The sequence below is a fragment of the Silurus meridionalis genome, chromosome 8 (genome assembly GCF_014805685.1).
Source record: "Silurus meridionalis isolate SWU-2019-XX chromosome 8, ASM1480568v1, whole genome shotgun sequence".
NCBI lineage: Eukaryota > Metazoa > Chordata > Actinopteri > Siluriformes > Siluridae > Silurus > Silurus meridionalis.
Window position 1 is genome coordinate 13531879 of NC_060891.1, and position 20748 is coordinate 13552626.

At 41.0% G+C, this 20748-nt stretch overlaps 1 protein-coding gene across 1 annotated transcript in view; it reads left to right on the plus strand.

The window, feature by feature from the left end:
- Nucleotides 1-18824, plus strand: part of jmjd1ca (jumonji domain containing 1Ca) — a 69147-nt gene extending 50323 nt beyond the window's left edge. The window contains 26 exon segments of the mRNA XM_046856577.1: nt 1507-1609; nt 2453-2577; nt 2691-2828; nt 2979-3020; nt 3201-3327; nt 3527-3746; nt 3749-4895; nt 4898-5275; nt 5969-6123; nt 6306-8812; nt 9302-9503; nt 12387-12616; nt 12847-12999; nt 13085-13174; nt 13300-13424; nt 13597-13684; nt 13806-13969; nt 14060-14350; nt 14579-14747; nt 14934-15024; nt 15380-15510; nt 15669-15791; nt 16198-16337; nt 16534-16737; nt 17227-17358; nt 17815-18824. Coding sequence (XP_046712533.1) covers nt 1507-1609; nt 2453-2577; nt 2691-2828; nt 2979-3020; nt 3201-3327; nt 3527-3746; nt 3749-4895; nt 4898-5275; nt 5969-6123; nt 6306-8812; nt 9302-9503; nt 12387-12616; nt 12847-12999; nt 13085-13174; nt 13300-13424; nt 13597-13684; nt 13806-13969; nt 14060-14350; nt 14579-14747; nt 14934-15024; nt 15380-15510; nt 15669-15791; nt 16198-16337; nt 16534-16737; nt 17227-17358; nt 17815-17916 — 7377 coding nt within the window. The 3' untranslated portion in view covers nt 17917-18824.
- The last annotated feature ends 1924 nt before the right edge of the window (nt 18825-20748 follow it).

The following is a 20748-nucleotide window of genomic DNA, read 5'->3' on the forward strand; positions in this document are numbered from 1 at the left end:
GTGTGTGTGTGTGTGTGTGTGTGTGTGTGTGTGTGTTTTTGCGCACCAAAAAATAGTGGAACATCTTCCATTTTTTAGAGATCTTTAGAAAGCACATAAGAAGCTTATAATCTGGTGTCCACAAACTTTTGTCCATAAAATGTATTTGTAAACCAAAGAATTTCATATTTATCCAACATACAGAATCACCTGAAATGATTCAGGCTGGAAGACTTTGTTTCTCTATACAGCTGCCTTTTAAGTGTTGAGAGATGAGAAAAAAAAATATCATGTGGTAGATCTACTGAAGCATTGTGTGTTAAACTGTGTGCTTACATGTGTCAGTAAATGTTTTCATCAAGATAATGCGTTCGGTTATGTGTCTGCAATGGAAGGAATGTTTCTACATGCACCTGACACTCTACATGTAGATGTATACCATGAGAGAGACAGAACAGAGTGTGTGTGTGTGTGTGTGTGTGTGTGTGTGTGTGTGTGTGTGTGTGTGTGTGTTTATGTGTGTGTACAGGTTGAAGCTGAGGTCAGCCGTGTAGGACTCTGAAAAGCTGTGAAATCACACTGACGTTTCAGAATACAGGAATAAAAACTGTAAAGCCAAAAGTACCTAAGAGAACGAGAATGGCAGAAGGCTGATGGCCAGCATTTGGCTATTCAAACAAAACCAACCATGCATCTCTGTGCCGTCACACACATTTTACACCCTCTGCACAGCTAATGGTGTTAAGACCTAGCTTAGACGTGACCTTTCCAAGTGAAAGGGATCAACCTTAATTCTGTGTGTGTGTGTGTGTGTGTGTGTGTGTGTGTGTGTGTGTGTGTGTGTGTGTGTGTGTGTGCTCGATGGCAGAAGAGAAGGAGAGAAACAGACACAGAGAAAGAGAGGGAGGGAGGGAGGGAGGGAGGAGAGAGAGGAGTTTACTGATATACTGGATAGGGAAGTCATTTGAGTTGTACAGGTTGATGTGAGATGTGCTGCCTTTGTGCTTGTGTGTGCGCGTGCACACGTGAGTGTGAAAATATGTCTAATGTGAGTGTGTGAAAAACTGGAAATTAGTCATTTCTGTATGGTATGTGAGAGATGCTGTTTTACATAACCAACCTTGTAGATCTCGACTCTCTATTAGTATGTGTGTGTGTGTGTGTGTGTGTGTGTGTGTGTGTGTGTGTGTGTGTGTGTTTATATTCAGTATGTGTGTACCCATGCGGGGGTTTGTGTTTGGATTAGCAAATGCCATGTGTGTCTGCATTGGCTTGTCTTGTAATGATTCTCTGTCTCGTTTTTCTTTGTGTGTGTGTCTGTCCATATGAATTTGTAGATATGTATAATTTCACTTCTTCTCTTTAGCAGTCTTCTGTTTCTCTTCCACTAACTACAGCTATTCATAGCCTCCTGTGTGTGTGTCTGTCATTCCTAATTAGTTACTGGCTTATAAAAATCACACTCTTATGCTGTTTTGTGTGTGTGTGTGTGTGTGTGTGTGTGTGTGTGTGTGTGTGTGTTTTCAGGGGGAAGTGGACGGCGGGAACTTGCTGCTGAGAGACCTTTCAAGCCATGAGCAGCTCCAGGCTTGGCTCAGACATCGTCAGCTCCAGCACATTCTTCAGCTAGGTAATCTATTCCACTTTCTTCTGTCGCTGGAAAATTAGAAAGTTGGGCCATCTCTTTAAATCCTTCAGCTAAGAAAGCACTGGAAATGCAGTGTCAGGCTTCCAGTTGATTTTGTGTTTTATCATTTACTTATTAATAAATGTTAGTTAATTACAGAGATGGCCGTAAGTCCTTTCTATCAAGGATATATTTTGTTTCTTAGTCAGTTTCATGTTTTCTTCTTACTTGTGTATAACTATAGATGAATTTACCTCGTTAAAGTGAACATGTGCTAATCTTTTACTTTCTATTGTATTTTATTGACCTGCATCCTGTTTTCAATGATGTGTTGCCACAATATTACTAATCGGATTCCTAGGCGTTTTAATTACCCATCACATAATGGTACCTTTGAAAATAGGAGCAGTTTCCTTGTGGCTGTTTGGTGACCAACTCATTTGTTAACAGTGCCAGTAATTAATAGCTACAGTACTAACAGTGGAGGAGCTTGCTTGCTTAGATTCACCTTGATTTGCCTTTTACTCCGCATTCGGTTTAAAATTGATGAAGCCGACCAAACTGAATTTCCCTAGATTTTCTATTCTACCTGATGGAAAAGTACTGTTAGAAAGTACTGTTAGATTGTTGGGTGAAAAGTAATCAGATGGATATGATATGCTAAATAGGATACCAAACTATTTTAAATATAAAAGTATTAGTATACCTGATATATGCTATGGTACAAGATGGCACATTGCTTCGGATGTAGCTCTCGTTTTTTTGTTTGGTTGTTTTTACTCCAAATGAGGACCCGTGTTGTTTCTGTGATGATGCCCATAGACAGTTGTTATATTTGTTATACAGGACACAGCAGTGTTAAGGGCCTCAGGGTGAAGGTGTTCCAACCCGACTCCAAACCTCAGTGGCTTCATGGCATTGTCAGCCATCATGAGCACAACAGCAGAACCATGACTGTCATGAGCGACCAGGTGAGAAAATGCACGCTGCTTTCTGAGCTTGAACAAGCAATTGCAGATTAGCTATGATGAATTGAAGTTTGCTATGCTATGTGTCATACACATGCTTTTATCTCATCCTGTAGATAGCAGAGCCTATGAGTGTGGACCCTGTGCTTGTACATGTGCTGGTTCTGGACGACATTAGCCAGTTGTTATTAGTGGAAGAAAATTCTGCAACAAATTGTAAACCTCACACTAACAAGATCAGCAGGATCAGCCTGGTGAGTAAAACAGTCTTCTGTTTATTTTTTAGTGTGTGTGTGTGTGTGTGTGTGTGTGTGTGTGTGTGTGTGTGTGTGTGTTTGAGTGGGTGAACATTTGTAGTGTTTTTTATTTTATTTATTTTTTTATGTCTTTTAATCTTTCTCCAGAATGCAGGAAACAGGTCAAGAAACACTACAGAAACAGACAAGGTATTGTATCACACACACACACATACAGTAAGTAATTTGATTCTTTATAATTCACACACACACACACACACACACACACACACACATATAGAGCTCATGATTTATTGACTCTACTATAAACACACACCCACACTCATGCACACACTTATCTCTCCTCCTCCCTCCTCCTCTCTCCTGCAGGTGTGTAGCTCGGGGCCAGTGCAGAGGAAACAGCGAGAGCTGTGCAGCGAAAACTCCAACTGCAGCCCGACAGAGGACATCACAAACGGGATGAGGGAGGAGTGCAGAGCTGATGAAGCTAGAGCAGGTGAGGTGCACCAATACATTAAGCTGATATTAAAAACTTCCTCACTGTTTGAATTCCATTTAGTTGTATTTAGATTTATTACAATAGGGAGAGGCCATTCTCATTCAGCGCTCTGTCTGTTGCCTAAAATAGACTCTTCCTTGTAGAGTCCTCTGCACACCTATTGTTTTATTACTTTATTATTTTTACATGTTTCTAGATTCCTCAAAGAGTAGGATCAGCCTTGGTCAGAGGAAGAGGAGGAAACCAGGGACAAGGAAGAGCAGGATGAAAAGGACAGTAGGAGTGTTGGGTTCAAAAGGCAGAAAGGTAACAGTGACTCTGATCAGTCAGAGTGCAGTGATTCGGAGGGCAACATCTTGGACTCCAAAAGTCTACAGAGAAAATCTTCAAAGAAGCCAGCCGAGTGCTTGACAGTCAACAATGCTGCAGCACATATAGGACATGACCTGAAGGCTCACTTGTCCCCCAAAATCATAGAACTTTCTTCCAGCCAGTTAGCAGAGAATGAATGTCAGACAGTAGGGAAAGTAATGCCCTTGCAGGGTCATTTAACCAACACACCCTGCAACAGAGTGTATCAAACAGTCAATTCACTACAGTGCACCATGAGATTGGGGTGTGATAAAGAAGAGAATGAACGTGGAGAGAGAGTGACCGAGATGGAGGGTCGGAGTGAAGGTGCATCACAAGAGGACTGTGAAGCTGTCTCTGCTCTACTGGCATCTCAAGAGAATGAGCAACTGGTTTCCTTAGAGCCTGCATGCGTGTTATTACACACATCAGCATCCGAATGTGGAGGGGTTGAGTGTGAACAGGAGATTATACCTGGTGACTCAGAGGGCAAGACAATTGAATCAACATGCACAGATGCCATTACACCGAATGGCAATTCATTAGAAGCAGTAAAAGAAGAGCCCAAAGTAGTGTTGACTCACTCTCCCAACATGCTTTGCAACAAAAAGGTTGATGCCGTTAAAGTACATAAGTCAGTCCAGTCTCCTAGAGCTACTAGTCCTAGACATGATGCTGCTCTTTTTTCAGAAATCTCCCACAAGGCCACTGTAAGCTCAAGTCCATGTGCCTCTCTTGAGGAGACTTCCAAGCTACCAAATATTACAGAGGTTACCAGACTAAAGTGCAGTGCCTCTCCTCAAGCTGCCAAGATCGAAGAGAGCAGTTTACTATCAAAAGTCAGTACTGATGACGTTCATATTGGCTTTAACAACACACATTGTTCCAAAGTGACCCCTTCTTCGACACTTAATCAATTGAATGCCTCGTCTCCCAGCAAAACAGACACACAAGCTCAATCAAGGACCTCTCCTCAGAATATTGCCCATACTTCTAATCACACACTTACTCCAGACAAATCAACTAGGAACCCACTGATCATTGACAGAAATGAGCCTTTCACTGTCTATCGAGATCCAGCACTTGTGAGGAGAGAACTGGAGAGTCTCTCTCCCTATGTCCAACTTCCACACACCCCACCCAATCTCCATTCAAAACACCATCTGAGCCCATCTCCTTCTTCCAGCTCCCCCAGCCTTACCCCACCACTTCACACACCAAGATCATGAGTCCCGCTGCACATCTCTCACCTCTTCCCCTTCCCTCCCAGTCTCCTTTATGCTCTACTCACCCCTCTATCCCCCACCCTCACCTACTTCCAGCTCTCTTGCCCGGTTTGCCCCCATCCTCAGCACTCCTGGCTGGACATGCTCGGCTGGGGCCTCTGGGACTTCCCCATCACCCACTGGCTCTACAAGCAGCCCCATCTCTTCTAGGCCAGGGCCCTGGAACTGCTTCCCTGGCACCAATGGGCCTGTATCCAGTACTCTGGCCACCTTTTCCTAATGGGGTGCATGGCTATGGTCTGGGAATACCAGGGCCCAAGTGGACTCCTCCAGAGACCTCAAGCATCTCTGAGGCTACACGGAGGAGGGTAAGGATTCATTTAAGTCCATCAACTACTGTGTTACTAAAGTTTATGTAGTGTTGAATGAAATATTGGGGATTAAAGAGTAGGATAAATTTAAATGAATGAGATAAGGCATGTATAAAAAGAAAGAACATTGTGCAAATCTTATGAATCTATGCTTAGTTCAATTATAAATTAATATAATTAATAAAATTAATTTCATATTGATTGACAACATATATTGTATAGCTGTATTACTACCCATAGTGATACTAGTAGGACCTAACTGTATGGTTAGATGTTATTTTTTTTGTTTCAGATCCAATTACTGTTTAGGCATTGTGGTAAGGATGTTCTTTTTGGATGATGGAATAATTTGTGCTTTCTGGGGCAGAAAAGAAATGTGAAACAAGTGAAAATAAAAGCCCTCCTGATAGAACTGTTCACTTTCTCAATATTTGATTGATGAGTGTTGTCCGGTACTTATGTGATATTTGTGAAGTTTAATCTGTAGATGCAAAAAAAGGTTTGCTATTCTGACTGCACAAGTATCTGTAGGGACTGACAAATTTAAGGCCTTATTTCTGTTTTTACTAGTTTCAACCTTAAAAGCTTTTTCCATAAACTGCCTGAATAGTCATTTGACTTGTCGCTGGAGTATTAAAAAAAAATATGTGATTTGTGCTTATTTGTGTGACTGTGTTCATGTTTTCACAGACTACACCAAACCCTTGGGTCCCTCAGACCTCTCCTGTAACCAGTGTAGAAAATCAGGTTTTGCGACCCCTACTGCCTGTACGTCCTTCAAGCACTGAACCCCAGAGACCATCCAGGATTACCCAGCCCAGCACCCCTATCTCTAAAAGTACAGAGTGAGTATGCACTCATACATCCTATAGCTCTACAGATAAGGTCTGGGTATGACACACCTATACACCTATAGCTTTACAGATGAGGTCTGGGTATGACTTTCTAGTTCAGCCAGGATTATTAGTGAACTAAACAGTGTTGTGTGCTATTGTCATGCATTTCTGCCTGCTTTTCCTGTTTCTAGGGAATCAGAGTTCAGTGCGTTCACAGAGGAACAAAGCTCCATCAAGATGCAGCTGAAGGCCGAACAGGAGCGTATAAGGGCAGTAGTGGGAAAGAATGGACACGTATCCCATTCCACAGTCACAGAGTCACCTTCTGCTTGCGCCAAACAGCCCCAGTTGTTGTTTGACCTCACAGGTGACCACACCAGCTGTTACCAGGAAGAGAGTCGCCGCATTCTGCAGGAGAGCATTGAAGTAGCACCATTCACAGCCAAACTCAGCTCAGATAAAGAACCCTATCCTAAAAGCCCCACTCCTTCACTAAATTTTAAAGAGAGAGAGAAAGAACGACAGCATGAGAGAGAGATGCACATTTTCAGACATAGCGTGCCTCCTAGGTTGCAATCAGCCCAGCCTTCACCGACACTTACCCAGAGTAGCTACTACACTCCAGCAGCTGGCAGTGTGGAGAACAAGGCTTCTACTCGTAGAGCTCCACCCAGCAAAGAGCTGTATGAGAGACTGAGTTCCCCAAACACTGCTGCCTCTGTCCTCTCTTTATCTAATACACAGAGTACTGTCAAAGCTAGACCTCCACCCCTTGTCAAGCATAACCCTGAGAAAGATGAGGGTCTACTGTGCAAGATTACAGAGCAGTTGATTTCAAAAGCTGTTTCAGTGGACTTACTGGAAGTCAGTACTATGGAGAGAAAAGTCTCCTCTGCTTCTCTTACTCCAGTTTCTTCTTCTTCTTCTTCTTCTTCTTCTTCTTCTTCGTCTTCTCGTGTTGTCCCCTCGCTGCACAGGGCTCCCATTTTCCATCCCCCAGCCTTACCCATTGTGACGTCTAAAGAGGCAGGGCAGGGTAGGTTGTCCCCACCGACCTTGACACCCGTCCAGCCAATGGGCTTATCTGGGAAAGGTCAGAATCAACACAGACCTCCAACATTAATACCAGAGCTTAGACACGGAGCAATTGCTGGAAAGAGAGCCGCTCCTGAGCCAATATCCTTCGCAAAAAAGGGTTATGATTTGCATAGGGGTGGAGTTTTGCACAATCGAGAACGAGCGCTAGGAGGTCATGCAGTCAATGGAGGCTTGGCGAATACACAGGCAGCTACGGCGTCTGTCATTGTTCGTTCTTCTGGCTACATGCACATGCCTGTGAACCACACCATCACCGAAAGGTCACTTTCTCAAGTTCAGTGTGAACATGTGCGAGCGTTTGAAAAATTGCCCAACACACACTTGAAGGATAGCAACGGTCAATGTAAGAGGGGCATCCTGTGGACCCCTGTGGACACAGTACACCCTGTTAACATGGTCACTTTAAAGCATGACATTAACACACCTTTGAACATGACTAAAAATATGAGTTCTCATTATTCAAATCATAGTGTGAAATATTCTGTAAATATAGATACACCACACTTTAGAATAGACTCCAAGGAATGTGAAAAAGAGATGGAGGAAATTAATAAGGTAGTTCAGCCAAAGGTGAATCTCTCCTGTTGCCTCTCTAGAGACATCCCTCATGTAAAGAAACGCAGAGCTGGACTAGCTGCTTTAGAATCGAAACAAATGCATGCTGTTCAGCCTCTGACCACTATGGACACTTTGAATGCTACCAAGAGTAGATACATTTGCACTACAAACAGTACACATACCAAATGCACTGCACACAATCTGGACCACGATAAAGAGTCGATATTCAATCCCAGCCCAGCCAAATATCCCAGGTTGGCACCTGAGGTCACTGGATTTGTAGCCAACAAACCGGATTCAGTGGCAAAAGTTCAGCCACTTACTTCTTTAGCCCATACTAACCAACCTGCCCAGTCTGGTCAAATCAATTACCACAAACTGAAAAAAGCTTGGCTTACCCGGCACTCTGAGCAGGACAGAGGTAGTATCACTTCAGAGACAGCAGGGGGCAGTACCACACTAACCACAACAACCACTGTCTCTCTGCCAATCAAACAGGAGGTGAATGGACTGGAGGATAAATGGTCCACACAGGAGGGCAAAGAACATTTTCTGGATAATAGGAAATGTAAAACTTTAGACAGGAAATGCCTCATTGAAGACAGGAACACCAATGGAAGCAATGTTAAGTCCAACATGGAGGATAAAAAAACACCTCTCACCTTGGAAAATAAAGTTACTTTTGAAGACGTAAAGCCCACCATAGAGAGAAATGGCAACTTGCAGGGCAAGAAGCCTCATTTTCAGAATAAGAAACTATGCATTAATATAAGGAAGCCAAGCCCAATTGACATAAAGATAGAGAAGGATAATCATGGGGAGAAGAGGATCTTTCAGTCCAGCTTTCAAAGTGAGATTGGAGGGGACTCAGGCACCGAAAGTGAGTGTCATAAATTTAACCCAGGGAGCATACAGCGCCCCAAACCGGTATTCAGAAAGAAGCCAAATGACAATGAAGATGAAGAGGGTGAAGACGATGAGGCAAAGCTTAATGGCACAATCCAGAGTACCAAAGAGAAATCTCAGCACAGGCTGCCTAGCAGTAAGTTAAATATCTTCTTTTTTTTTTTTTTTTTGGAGCATGGGTGTTTTAGAAATGCAATTTTGTGAGAGTTAGGCTACTACTTTAACATTTGTTAAGCTGGCTTTTTCCCAGTTTTTGTTGAATAGCTGTCATCAAACTTTTTTTTTATTGTTTGTGAATTTGACTAGTTTTTGCCACAATGCAGATAGGTTGTGAAATGCAGCAAAAATGAATTGAAACAGTATTCTAATCGATGTATCGATTATAGATACTGTCACACTGAGACATGTTATTTAATAATAGAAGTAGACCAATTACAGTTGTAAGAATTGTTTTGTTTTGTTTTGTTTAAAAAAGGCTTATTTCAGCCATCAAAAGCTTTGCTTTAATACATTTAGATGTGCTATTGTGGCTCAGTGTTCCAAGGTGTAACCTGTGAAAGATTTCAGTGTGTGTGCTCTGTAGCTGTATAAGCTGATCGAGGTTGCTGATGGTTCTTTTCTTCAGACGGCATTGGTCGTTCAGTGTTAAAGGACTGGAGGAAGGTAAGAAAGCTAAAGCAGAGTGGCGAGGCATTCTTGCAGGATGACTCGTGTGCAGAGATTGGCGCAAATGTCCAGAAATGCCGGGAGTGTCGCTTGGACCGTTCACGCAAGGCCCAGGAACCTGTCCTTTCACCTGTGTTCTGTCGCTTCTACTACTTTCGCAGGTAAACCTCCAATAGGAATGGGCTGGCTGTTTATGGGGACTCTGTTACAGTCTAGCACTCTTTCTGTAGAACCCTAGGAACTGATGCTAGCATTGAGTTGGTTTCTTCTGTTAGTGATAATATTGCTATTATAAGTCTAACTACTGCTGCTCTATGCTGTTATTAAATGACAGCACTCACCTATCATTGTTTTGGTGGGGGTCACTCTTTCTTTTGTAGCATTCATATACTTCTCTTCTTACAGTGATTGCCTTTCTGTGTCTACACTGTGCTGTACATTACTGAGCTTGCCAAGTTAGCTAGATTGCTAACACAGCAGCACTGAGGTGGGAGTCAGTTTCCCTCCATTTCATTCCTCATTCTGCCTGATGATCAGTTCTTCCTCTGCTAATTGCCCCCCTCTTACTTTTTCATAAATCCTGCTGTCCATCTGATTAACAGATCTGTGGGTACATACTTAGAGCAGGTTTAAGTGGCTTTCTCCCTCATGTTTAGGCAAGTGATTTAACAACCCCTGCTGCAAAAATCTTCTGTTACTCTACTTAAACAACCCATGCTACCGGTGATCTCACTAAGTAAAGCTGTATGCCCAATGTGCATTGCTTGATTCCTGAACATAGATGATATATAATTGGGCTTACAATATTGTGTTATGTATAATAAGCACCAGCATTATTTTAGCTATTCTTCTGCTAGTTTTGTAACAAACTCAGCAATCTTCAGACACTGATCACCAGTGTTCCCATGAAGCTGAACAGGCAGATTGTTCACCGCTGTGCCCAGTGTGTACGCTGTGTTGACTGAATAGTGGCCATACAATCCTCAGATCAACTGTTTGTCTGTCATAGTGGAGATACAAGGGACTCCATTGTCTAGTCAGAGATTGTCCCACTGGGCTGTGGCAGCCATCATAAATAGAAGTCTATACCCAGGCTGAAAGCCCGTTCTCTCTGTCGACCTGCAAGTCTGCAAGGAGTCTCACCTCCTCAGGGGGATAAGAATCATGCTTCTCCAGGGAGTTCTCCTAATGACATTGTGACATACTGTAAATTATCTAGGTGATTCTCACCACCTCTGCCAGTTACAGGGGGTGAAATAAAACACTTGCTGTGTATGTAATTGGGATTCAATGAATCCTGGATAACCACCAATGTTATTTGTCAGCACTGACCGAGCAAAAGCCAGAAGGAAGTTTCTATGGAAGGGTGGCTATCTGACAGTGGTATTTATTGCAAATAATGTGCAATATGGCACTTTTGTGGCTTTATTTTAAAGTCTTGGTATGCATGTACTCACTCACTATGCACAATTATCCACTAGTCTAGTAGGATACCCTGTACTTACTAGGGCTGCAGCAATCAATTATTTTAAAAAGTATTCTACTGGTTAGTCTATCGATTAATGGAGTAATCGGATAAGAAGTATTTTTTTTTTTCCATTAAAGATAGAACACCAAATATTCAAGAGAAAATAAGATGGGTCTCTTGAAATGAACGAGTAATTACTTTAAAAAATTTAAATTTTTTGCTGAAATTGTAATCTGTGGACACTAAACCCATTTAGTGCATTTAATTGCCATATTACATCAAAATACAAATATATTAATACATAAAAATATTAAAAAATCAATATAAAATAACTTAAAAAAAAAAAAAAAGAGGTAAACTTTCTGTTGTGTTCTTTGGCATGAATCTTCTCCTCCTCGTTTTCTCCCCGTTCCTCCACTTTTCATTCTGCAGCGTCTTCTGTGTTTACCTGTCCATCGGTCTCATTTATAAACACACAAAAACAAGGCTGAAAAGGTGTGTACGGCACTTTCCACGCAAAGCTTGTGATTTATGGAGCGTGCGCTCAGAAAGCGAGAAGGGAAAGATGGAGCTCACAGCCTTTGCTTGGAAAGTGGCGCACACACGTCACTGCAAAAAAAAAATTTTATCAGCCCTTGTACTCACCATCCAATTTATTAGGAACACATTTATGTCGTTATTTAATCAGCCAATTATGTGGCAGCAAATCATGCAGATGCAGGTCAAGAGTTTCAGTTCAATATTCACATTAAACATCAGGATGGAAAATAAAGAGTGAGTTCTGTGACTTTGATGATGGCATTAATGTCAGTATTTCATAAACTGCTGATGTCCTGGGAATTTCAAACACAACACTCTTAAAAGCGAAAGATTTGATGTGAGAGACAGTTCTGTGGGTGGAAATGCCTTGTTGTTAAGAGAGGTCGAAGGAAAATTGTGAGATTGGTTTAAGCTGCCAGGAAGGATATAGTCACTCAACTACTTTTCATCATTCTGATTTTTGATGTGAATATTACCTGGTGGTCTTGACTTTTATCTGCATGATTTTATGCATCAAGCTACTATTGCATATTACTTTTAATTCATATATCCAGGCATATTAATGAGTATTTTTTTATCTAACATTACAGTATTACAAGCTAGATTATTTTAATTAAATATGCAGGTTTCAATTGGACTCTGATATTTATCTGAACTTTACTTAAAAACTGCTGGAGTCTTTATGATTATTTATCATTGTTCAGTTAGCAATTCTACCTGATTTTGATGGAAACATAACAGGTTTATAAATCCAGTTCAAAGTGCCTTTAAGTCAACAACCAAGCTTAATCATAGTCTATAAAACAGCTCCTGAGAGCCTATATAAAATTGCTTTGTCCAGGAATACATGCTGGCAGCCTCTGTCTTATTCAACATCACTCTGCCACAAAGTGCAAAATTGAACAGTATCAGCACTCTCAGGAAGGGTTTTATTTAGTTGTTCATCAAGCTAGAAAGCAAACTTTTATTACCACCCAAGTATATTATTCTCATGGTCATGGTAACTGCTACCTCTGCCCTTTCTTTTCTGCCATAGATTGTCATACAGCAAGAATGGAGTTGTGCGCGTAGACGGCTTTTCTGTAGTTGAGGACACTGATGAAGAAGCAGTGCGTGTGTGGGTGGCGGGCTTTGAGGTCCAAGAGGAAGACAAGCAATGGGAGATGGAGCTGGACACAGCCAAATATATTCTCACACTCATAGGAGACAAGTTTTGCCAGCTTGTCAAGACAGAAAACATCGCTGTCACATGGGTCAAGAAAGACAGTGAGTGTGTCTGTGTGTATGAAAATAGTGTATATAACATAGTGTGGCTATATAAATAAATATAGTAGTATAAGCAAAATAATATAAAGATACAATGCAACAAATCAATTTTATTAATTAATCATATAAGCAAATAATAGATTAGCCTTGTTTTCTTTCATTCTGTTAAGAAGAGCCTTTCAATCCTCCCACTTTTCACAACTTTTGTGTGTGTTTCCGTGTGTGTATAGCCCAGGTGATGTGGAAGCGAGCGGTGAGAGGTGTGAGAGAGATGTGTGATGCGTGTGAGGCTACTCTGTTTAATATGCATTGGGCCTGTCACAAATGCGGCTTTGTGGTTTGCATGGACTGCTACAAAGCCCGGGAGAGGAAGTGTGCCAAAGGTTAGAAATACACCTAAATGACACTTACTAGTGTGTCTCATTTCCTGTGTGATCACACGTGTATTTTCTTTTTCTATGTGCTTAGATAAAGAGCTATATGCATGGGTCAGGTGTGTAAAAAATCAACCCCATGACCTGAAGAACCTTATGCCTACTCAAATAGTCCCAGAGAGAGGTGAGTGTGTATCTCGTTCATCTTTTTGTGTGTCCTAGTACATAGTTTGACCTAAAGTAAGATTCTTGTCAGTTATATTGATTAGATGTCAAGCCGAGACGAAAATTGTTTTGTATGACCTACAGTTTTAGCAGATTTACAGAGTGCCATGCACTCTATAAGAAGCGAATACGGAATACCCTCTCAGTGCTTGTGCTTTGGTAGCACTGCTTTCCTCTCCAGATCCACCATTACCAATGGCCTTATCCAGGTAACAAAGTTTCCCACTTCTTATATTGAACTCTCTAGTTTATATATATTTGTTCCTGATTTATGCCTTGATTCTTGGATCATGCCTTGTATGGCTTCCTTTTTACTTTACAATGCTTTAGATGTATTAGATTTTATTCTGAAAAGGTAAAATGATTGTGTTGTGATGTCAGGTTTCTGAGAAAATGCAGTGCGACTTGAAAAGCCAGCAGCAGAAGAACATACAGAACACTGTTCACAAGATCCCCACAGAGAGAATCGGTAAGTAAAAAAAAAAAAAAAGATTCTCAGTTCTCAAGATTCTCTATTCTCAAAAGGTTTGTGCTTGCTTTGTGTGTGTACAACCAGTAAGTTGTGCGATGTACCTTTTTGCGTACCTCAGGAAAATTGGACCGCGATGATATGGAGACTTTGGGCAGGAAGTCAGGTAGCCCAGAGCAGGGCTCCACTTTGCGTGAGCTCCTGACATCCACAGCTGGAAAACTGCGTCTGGGATCCACTGGGCCTGGAATTGCCTTTGCACCAGTTTATAACAACACCGATCAGGTCACACCCTTAAATTGCCTCACATCCTTGTAATCTTGTGATCTCTCGAAATTGTTAATTAGTTTACTTTACGTGTACCCTATGTTTTAGACTGCTCAGAAAGCTTGCATGCCCAGCCTCCTGGATGACATTATCGCCTCAGTAGTGGAAAACAAAATTCCTGCATCAAAGATGGCCAAACTTGGGTTGAACCAGGATTTGCTGACAGATAAAGAGAAAGAGTCGGTGCGGGAAAAATTGAAGCCTGTTCGAATCCCATTGGCTGACCCACATACCAACGTTCCACATGATTGGATAGGCAGCTACCGGTTGCTTTGGCTTAAAGATCACCATCACCTAGGCAACCAAAGACTGTTCAAAGAGAACTGGACACAAGAGCAGGTTTGTGTTACAGAGCACAGTTTGGGGAATAACATTTCAGGAGATGAGAGACGAGACAAGGCAGGCACTTTTTAGGACAGAGGACATTGCAAATTTTTCTTCTTTTTAACTGATATTTGGCACAGTGGAATACTCAAGGGAATAATGACTTCATAACACATTAGTAACCTGTACAACTACTACCGCTCAGTGTAAGGACTATTTTTTTATTTCATTGTTTCTACACAGCCAGTGCTGGTCTCTGGTTTGCACAAGAGTCTGAATGCTAGTCTGTGGAAGCCAGAGCACTTCAGCAGAGAATTCTCAGCACTCCACAGTGATTTCTACAACTGCCGTGATGGCAGCATCATTAACACCTGTGTCAAGGAATTCTGGGATGGATTCGAGGATGTGTCAAGTAAGTTGTTTGTATAAACCACAGACATTTTAGATGTCAAAATGGGACATGTTGTGTTATAGGTTTGTGTGTATAGGTTCGAGTGTATTACAGCAGGAAAAAATAACAAGGTATTTAGAGCAAAGGGTCCTCTAGAACTGTGGTTAGTGATCACTTCTGTTCCAATTATTATTTTTTTTCCATCAGAGAGAACTAAATCTGCTAAAGGTGACCCTGCTGTATACAGACTGAAAGACTGGCCATCAGGGGAAGAGTTCCTGGCGCTCATGCCATCCAGGTTAGCGCTCCACACCAGCCCGTTTTCCCAGCTCGCCCTCGGCATAAACACCCCACCTACAGAATTAGAATAAACTTTAATTAATTTGAACATACTTGAACATATTTTATTATGAACCTCTATATGAAGCTTGAGTTGCAGCTCATTATTCTGCAGTCTAACCTTTTGTGACATTTACAAAATGAGTTTTTCGTTTAATCATTTGATGACTCTGGGGTCTATATTTTACCTGGGTCACTTGTGATGATAAAATGATATGCACCTGCCAGTTTATGTTGAAAGTTTGTAGTGCAGATATGCAGAAGCAGTGTATAGTACGTGTGTTGGATTAAAACAAATCTATTGCCTTTGCAAGGTATGAAGATGTTATGAAGGCATTGCCAGTTCCTGAATACACCAGTCCAGATGGTACCCTCAACCTGGCCTCTCGCCTTCCATCGTTCTTCATTCGGCCAGATCTAGGTCCTCGCCTCTGCTGTGCACATGGTATTCCCCCAGTCCTTCACCTCCTACTGTCCTTCTTTGCCTGTCATTCAGAGTCCTTGTTTCAGTCATTTATCCCATCGCCCATTTTTAGTAACACAGCACCTTTAATATTCCTATGTGCTATATAAATATAATTGTGTGTGCATGCATATTCACAGGTGTGACAGTATGCCCAGAGCAGGACTTTGGAACCAGCAATCTGCATGTCGAAATTTCTGACACTATGAGTATTCTGGTCTACGTGGGTGTAGCCAAGGGCAATGGAGCGCTCTCCAAGTCAGGTTAGACCTTTATTGTGATTGTTAGGTTATTCTGTGGCACTGAAATCTATTTGACTTTGAGGATAAATTATAAGAAAATATCTATATAAATAAATTAATTGCTTAATAAGTTATTTTGGTTGGAAACTAAATAACCCCAATCAAATGTATATGACAGTTAGTGTGTATTCTGCTTTATAACATAACACCTAAAATAACACCTCAAATAAAAATCAAAACAGGTTTACACTGTTGTTGGTCGCAGAAAATTACGTTATACCTTATAACTAACAGATAATGGTGATCATCAATTGAGACAACATTATTCCTTAAATAATTTAGTAAAAACGCCACTCTGTAATCTTTAAAAGAATTTTATGACCCATGGTGTGTGTCTGTGAGGTAACCTTCAGTTTGTGTCTTTCAGGAGTTTTGAAGCTCTTGGAGAAAGAGGACCTGGATGAGGGTGCAAAGAAGAGGCTGAGAGATCCCAATGAAATTCCAGGTGCACTGTGGCACATCTACCTGAGCAAAGATCTTCATAAGATCCAGGAATTTCTCCAAACGGTATGGTACTGTTTATTGAAGCAGTGCAGTGATTTATGCTCATACATTAGATATCTGAACTGGATACTGTTCATTACCGCTCATTAATGTTTGTGTGTGTAATAAAGTATAAATGAAGTTAATATGCATTAAAAGGTAATCCTTAAATGTGTGTGTGTGTGTGTGTGTGTGTGTGTGTGTGTGTGTGTGTGTATAGGTAGCAGCAGAGCGTGCTGAGGCAGACACTGAGGCAGGCTCTGAGGCAGAATGGGAGAGTGAGGCAGACCCCCTTCGTGAGGGGAGCTGGTACCTAAGCCCGAAGCTGCGGCAGAGGCTGCTGGAAGAACACAGTGTGGAGAGTCGCACGCTGCTGCAGTTCTACGGAGACACTGTGATTATCCCTGCCGGAGCTCTGCACCAGGTCCTTCACACACACTCTGTACATTATCTCTCATTATCTCTCATACTTTATTAAAAGACAAGAACAAAGTAGAGTCGAAACGCAGTGATATGGATCTTCCTGTCACTTGTGTGTAATACTAGTAAGAAATCAGAACCTTTTTTTTATTCTATGTGTCCTCCACTGTCAAAGGAACATGCGTACCAGAGTAGAGGTATATATCATAATTGGGTTCCATTGGGATCTAGGAATATGTAGAGGGAACAGGTGTTTTCAACTTGAATAGGATTATTCATTCTCAAAATCTGCATAAAGCTAAACAAGCCAATCAGGATCACTCTTTTATGAAGGTGCAAGTTCCTGCAAAAGATTACAGCATCATTTACTGAAAAGGTGTTGGAAAATCAGTAAATATTAACGGTTGCTTTTAATGGTAATGTATCTAAAAATAATTATTTATATCATTTTTTTAATTGTAAAATTAAATTGTATTGTTTCTCAAATGTTCAGGTGATGAATTTGCACAGCTGCATTCAGGTGAATGTGGACTTTGTGTCCCCTGAGCATGCCCACAACTCATATTACCTGACCCAGGAGCTCCGCCCTCTCAAAGACCAAGTTAATTATGAGGACAAATTGCAGGTAAGGGGACACGTTCACATTTTCTTATTCAACTGTGTCCTGTGGTGCTCTCTTTGTTCATTACCCAGTTATTAAAACCAAAATACAAAAATCGTTTGCTTGTTTCATATAAAGATGTAGTCATCCCTGTTCAACCTGTTAATGCATTACAAAAAGAATAGTTCAACCTTCCATACAGATGGATGTGTGTGTATTTGTGAGCAATTATGTGCCAGCAGCACTACATGAGATGGATTGTTCAGCCCAGCGGGTAAGAACAGCCTCTCGTCGTCTTCTTAATCCGAAGGTGAAGGGGAGGCTAGGTTTTCTGTAGAAGAACGCAGATACTGAGAAGTATCTGAATCAGAGCTGCCTTTATTTCTTTTTTGCCCCTGCGTAGCCTATAACGAGGATATCGTCGCCATCATGTATTCCGCAATTAAGTACTCACCATTGCATTCGACCTTGCTTGTTCAGGTAAAGAACATCTTCTACCACTCGGTGAAGGATGCCGTGGCCGCTTTGAGCCGGCATTTAAAAGAGCAGAGCACAGAGGAGGTGAAGGAGGAAGAATGCTGACGGAATTCATGCTCACTCGTGTGAGCGCGGCGCCAGGTGCAGACCATCTCCAGATCCCTCCTGCTATTAGAACCGATTCTGAATGCATACTCTTCACACCAATGACCATGAACACTATTTTGCTTCAGTGCAAGGACCCATCACATTTCCTCCATGATGTCACCATATTCTGTTTGATTATTGTTGCTATATCTTCTCCAGAGCTCAGCCCCACCCCAAGATCTTCCTGCTTGGCCAGGAAGTGAGGTGAGATGCTGAGGTTTGTCTGAACAGTGGAACAGAGGAAGTGGAATTCTCTCTGTCCTGTGCAGGCAGCTGCAGAGTTGCTGAGTAGGAAGAGAGGTGAACTGCTAAGCACAGCACTTTTTAGCTCTAATGCTGTACATGCTATAGGCTGTGAATATCCAATGCAAAAGAACAACCACCAATGGCATTTTTCTCCAGAAGATGAGGCTCTGAGGCGTATTCTTAATCAGTAGTTATTGTGCTGCTAACTGTTAGCTACACTTGTCTGCCGAGGTTCAGACAGTCGGGAGAGCAGCTAGGCCAACACAACCATAGCAGCATTCCTTTGCGTCAGCCAACGCCAAGCTGTTAGCTTTTATTGTTTATGTTTCAAGGTGATATTAAATTATTAACAGTTTGGCTGGTATTCACTGTGCAGAAGGAGAATATAAAGGAATTTGCAGTATATGATGTGTTTGTTTAAAAAATTAAAAAAAAAAATTCATGTGGACTTTTCAGCTGAAATATATGTAAATAGCAGAATATACATATATAATATATTAATTATGATTTTTCTATAACATGGTGTGCTTTATTTGCTGTATGTGTTGTTTGCTACTGTATGTACATTGAAGCTAAAGAGATGTTTTACATTTTCCATTAAAAATGGAATCGAACAAGAAGGGGTATTGTGTCAATTTTGTGTTTAAAAAAAAAAAAAAAAAAAAGACTTTGGCATACATCAAACTTTTTTTTGTGTTATTTGATAGTATTCTTATGTTAAACATTTTCAGTGAATACAATGACACACATTCCCAGACATCACTGGTGTGTGTGTGTGTGTGTGTGTGTGTGTGTGTGTGTGTGTGTGTGTGTGCGTGTGTGTGTGTGTATGAAGTGTGAATACCCTTGTAATGCTTCACAAACCCCTGGGAGTTCCCAGACCTCACTGGAACTTGACCTGATACAATCTGATAGATATATAGATATACTGTATGTACACATATATAAAATGCAATCATTTCAGGTTAAGTACCAGTGAAGTCTGGGAACTCCCAGGGGTTTATGAAGCATAACCAGGGTATTCACACTTTTTGAGTTTTATTACATGGTTGAAAATCAAAACTCACAACCTATCAATGGCATTAAAATCTGTAGTTACATCTGAGATCCAAAAAGAGTCTATGGCTCTTATAGTTCATACTGAATGTTTTGAATTCAAACCTTAAAAACAAGTAAACCTATAATTAATGTCATTAAATGAAACTAATGACAAAAATAGCTATTATTCGGACTGTTGCTGAACTTTGTAAATGTTTTGCTTTTTTAAATGATCACTGATGGGTTTCCAGATACTCACAACATTACGTAACAGTGCCACCGGTGTTTTAATATCCACCTAATGTGATTATAAGAGAAACTAATAACCCAGAGCAGATCAGCATGGCGTAGGTAAGGTAAATTTTCAAAAAGTCTCACACTGTCTACCAGCACAGACACAATGTTCCGACATGACAAGTGCCTGTATTTTGGCCCTCTAGATATGCAAGGATGTTTGGAGACTGTGGACTGTTCGAAGTCTCAAGGACATTGAGATGTGTCAACTTTACACGTTTTGTTTTCTTTAGGCCTCACATTTGACATTGCTGGTGAATGTGTGCTTCTCCAGAACTCCAGAACTTATTTAATATTTCAGTCAGAGAGGAATAGATTATACATGCATTCAGGAGAGACATCTTTTAACACAGATCAGGCAAATCTAGTTGATGTGCAAGCCTGCAATTAAAGTCAAATTGAATGTGAATGTGACTTGAATGCTGCTTCTCACTGCTCACTAAAAAATAGCAAAAGTGCATTTGTTTGTTGACTGACTGATTGAGTAATTGAGTAGGAACTAATTGAGGGTTCATATAGCTTTATATGGTCCTGACTCCTTAACAAAATTAAATAGCTAAAAGCACTTTATTAGAATATTTATAATCCAGCAAGTGTCCTATCAGTGTATTTTCTGTCCCTAAAAAGGCTCCAGTTGGGTGATCTGAAGAAGAACGAAGGTACTGGATAATAATGACTAATTCTGGTTATTCCAGTGGCAGGCTGTGCATTTTATACCTAGGTGTCCTACCTGAATAAATAAATCCATCTCTTAACAGCATCATTATGATGCCACACCTATAGAAACCATTAATATGATACAGAAATTCAGAATAACAGAGCGCTGCATCACAGACAGGTATCGTATGCAGTGTGAATGAATTGTATTACTAAAGCAAGAAAACCAATGAACACAATTCAACAAGTCTCCTGTCACTGCAGTCACACCTGCGTCAACCACATACATCATCTCTAGCAGAAGCATCAATTAACCTTAGAAAATGACCCAGCAAAAAGCATAACAACTGGTTTGGCTGCATTATACCATACTGATTATATGATACCCTTTCAATGTCCAACATTTCTTAAAAAGTCTGTCTTTTAAATATCCTGTAAGTATCTTTGACCAAATCAACTTCTGTCAGTCATTGTGGAAGGAAAAACCAGCTTTTAAAGCTGTGAGCTCTGACTAGTGCTATCTGATCATCCAATCAAAGGACGTGAAAATGCCAG